The sequence below is a fragment of the Diceros bicornis genome, chromosome 34, assembly GCF_020826845.1.
Source record: "Diceros bicornis minor isolate mBicDic1 chromosome 34, mDicBic1.mat.cur, whole genome shotgun sequence".
Classification (NCBI taxonomy): domain Eukaryota; kingdom Metazoa; phylum Chordata; class Mammalia; order Perissodactyla; family Rhinocerotidae; genus Diceros; species Diceros bicornis.
In genome coordinates this window covers 36,834,147-36,837,083 of record NC_080773.1, presented here as the reverse complement: position 1 = coordinate 36,837,083, position 2,937 = coordinate 36,834,147, and the positions used below count along the sequence as shown (strand labels likewise).

Genomic DNA, 2,937 nt, shown 5'->3' with positions numbered 1-2,937 from the left:
CTCCTGGGGTGCTCAGATATTCATGGTACCCCTGTATCAGTTCTGAGTCCTCTTTGTGGGAGTTTCCCACTGGCTGAGAGAGTCCAAAGAGCTATGGTTTACCTGCAGAGTGCTGCTCCTCCCCCCTCACTGGGAGCCCTGCGGACTGGGATTGCTGATCTGATGGGGAGGGAGAGGAGGTCTCCTTACCTCTCCCCACTTCCTCTGGGGGCCCAGCACGTTCCACTCTCAGATGTGCAGCAGTGTGGATCTGTCTGATCTTGCTTTTCGCTGTCTAAGAGTCCATTGTTGGTCTGTGACTGTTCCTTTTGTTGTATCTTATCAGGGGAAGAGTTTACGGGAAAGCTCACTCTGCCATGATGCTGATGTCACCCCTCTATTTTTTTTTTAATTATGCCAGAGCTGTAATTAATTATATATCTCTTCTATTTGTAGCTTGCAGTTTTTAAGCATCCACCAGTTGTTGAAACAGATCCCAAGAGAACCAAGTCAGCAGAGACTGAATCCTTGAAGTTGAGTCTCTCCGAGCATTCTTTTAAGAATGGCTTTAGATCTCAGAATCTCATTTCAAGGTGAACCATCCAGGAACGATCCTGGGTCACAAAATCTAGAGCTTAAACCCAACCAAGGATGTGCTGTCCAGGAGGGAGAGGGGATCTCTGCATTCCCGAGCATGCAGCACAGCTTATTTCAAAATGGCAAGAACTCATGTGTAAGGCAGGAACTGCAAAGACTCTATAAGTTATTTCACTCATGGCTACAGCCAGAAAAACACAGTAAGGATGAAATGATTTCTCGTTTGGTCCTGGAGCAGTTTATGATCAATGGCTACTGCAGTGACAGGTCCATGTTGAAAGAGAAGTGGGAATCAAGTGGCAGAAACCTGGAGAAATTCATGGAAGACCTGAGTGATGATTGCATGAAGCCACCTGGCTTAGTGAGTAGAGGGTTCTGACCTCTGGGGTGAGGAGCTGAGGGATGTAAGGAATCAGTACAGTCAGTTGGAGTTGCCTGTAAGTAGCGAAAGAAGAGTTATTGTAGACATGGTTATTAGTCCTCACCAAGGGGAGTCTTTACCTCCTATGTAAGCAAGAATGAAAGCAGAAGTTTCTATAGGCATTTATTCAGTCAGACATATATGAGCCAACATATTAATTAATTGATTTTAGCCGGTGAGATGGTAGGAGGGCTCACAAAGAAATTGGCAGTTGAGCACAAACCTCAAGGAGGAGAAATGCCTTAACATGAGCTGGTGCTTCCCTCAGAGAGCCTTAGTATTTGTCTTTTTTTCACTGAGGAAGACACACTAACAGGAAATTTAATGCCAGCAGAGACAAGGGCAGGACAGTGGGTGTGGGGCACACAGTACAGGAATCTTGGGAAAGCCTGATGAGGGCAGGTTTTCCATGAAGGCTTCTGTCACTCAACAGATCTGTATACAACACTGAACAGGCTTTGTTTACAGGTCCACGTCTGCATGCAGGGACAGGAAGCCCTCTTTTCTGAGAATATGCCCTTAAGAGAAGTCATTGTTCACTTCACAAAACAGTTGTCAACAGGAACCCCAATAGGAGAGAACATGGGGACCCCCTTCTGGACTCCCCAAGATACTTTCCTGGAAACAGAACAAGGTGAGTGAGGGGAGCCCAGATACCAGAAGGATGTTCTGTGTGAACTCTTTTTTGGGTACAACTTCATTGAGTCACTTCTTTATTTTCACAGGAGATGAAGATAAAGAAAATGGTGGCAACATTTCTTTGAAAATTTGTCAAGTAAATGACAGTATTTCTGTCAATCGTAATCGAACACCTTCCCTGCTCATTATCCAGGAGGAGAACTGTCCTGGGCCTGAAGAGGGAGCTGTTTCCTTGGAGAATCCACTCAGCTCCAGAAGAGCAGGTCTAGGCACCTCCAGGTCCCAGGAAGGGTCCCTGAAAGGACCCCCTTATCGAGATGTCCTTATGGAGGTGGGACCAGGATATCTCTCCAGGCCAGACCAGGTTACCCCTGAGCATGTTCCCACCCTCCAGAGCATTGAAGGAAACTCAGCATGTGGGGGACACCAAGAAAGATGCCACAGAGCCCCCAAATCATACAAATGTGAGAAGTGTCCCAGGGTCTTTAGGTATGTCTCTCGGTTAAAAGCCCATCAAAGAAGACACGATAATGAGAGGACATTTATTTGTGCCCAGTGTGACAAAGGCTTCTTCCAGGCATCAGACCTACGTGTGCATCAGAGGATTCACACAGGAGAGAAGCCTTTCAGGTGCAGCACGTGTGAAATGTCCTTCAGCCACAAAACCAACCTTCGGGCTCATGAGAGGATCCACACGGGAGAGAAGCCCTATGCATGTTCCCTTTGCCAGAGAAGGTACCGCCAGTCATCCACCTACCACCGCCACCTGAGGAATCACCAGAAAATTCCCCTCAAAAGTGTTCCCTCCACACCAGAAGCTTCCTTGGGTATGGTCGCGATGGAATATGTATAAATATGTATGATAGTATGTATATTTCCCAGTACTTCTCTATTTAGAATACACTTTATAATTTCCCCATTATATTTTCCATTTATTGTCTCACTGCACTGAAGTATAAGCTTAAGAAGGGCAGGCAATTTCTCAGTTTTGTTCACTAAAGTATGTCTAAAGATGGTGCCTAGAAAAGTGGATGACACATTTCAAACGAGCAATAAATAACTGTTGAATAAATGAGTGAATGTGTAATGTTGGTGTTCATTCCTTACAATCCAGGAATGTCCAAGCCCAGGATACACACCCCAGCTCCCAGTGGTCCAGGGAGGCTTTCCCTGTCTGCTCCCCTGTCCTCTGTCCACACCTTTATCTCTAGTGCAGGCACAGGCGCCTAAAACATGGGAAGCAGAGGCGGAAACCTGGAAATAGGCCTTAGCGGATTAAAGGGAACATTTATATTTAAATG

The 2,937-nt window shown here is 46.1% G+C and overlaps 1 protein-coding gene across 1 annotated transcript; it reads left to right on the top strand.

Moving 5' to 3' along the window:
- Nucleotides 1–515: 515 nt before the first annotated feature.
- LOC131397756 (zinc finger and SCAN domain-containing protein 4-like) lies at nucleotides 516–2,489 on the top strand. The gene is made up of 3 exons (XM_058530805.1): nucleotides 516–937; nucleotides 1,466–1,631; nucleotides 1,723–2,489. Exons 1-3 carry the CDS (start codon nucleotides 542–544, stop codon nucleotides 2,487–2,489), a joined length of 1,329 nt encoding a protein of 442 aa, XP_058386788.1. The 5' UTR covers nucleotides 516–541.
- The last annotated feature ends 448 nt before the right edge of the window (nucleotides 2,490–2,937 follow it).

Excerpts from the sequence above, each read along its gene's own strand:
- LOC131397756 (XM_058530805.1), top strand. The coding sequence starts at position 542 with ATGGCTTTAGATCTCAGAATCTCATTTCAAGGTGAACCATCCAGGAAC. Across the intron at positions 938-1,465 it reads GCATGAAGCCACCTGGCTTA|GTCCACGTCTGCATGCAGGG; the intron begins GTGAGTAGAGGG and ends CTTTGTTTACAG. Across the intron at positions 1,632-1,722 it reads TTTCCTGGAAACAGAACAAG|GAGATGAAGATAAAGAAAAT; the intron begins GTGAGTGAGGGG and ends TTATTTTCACAG.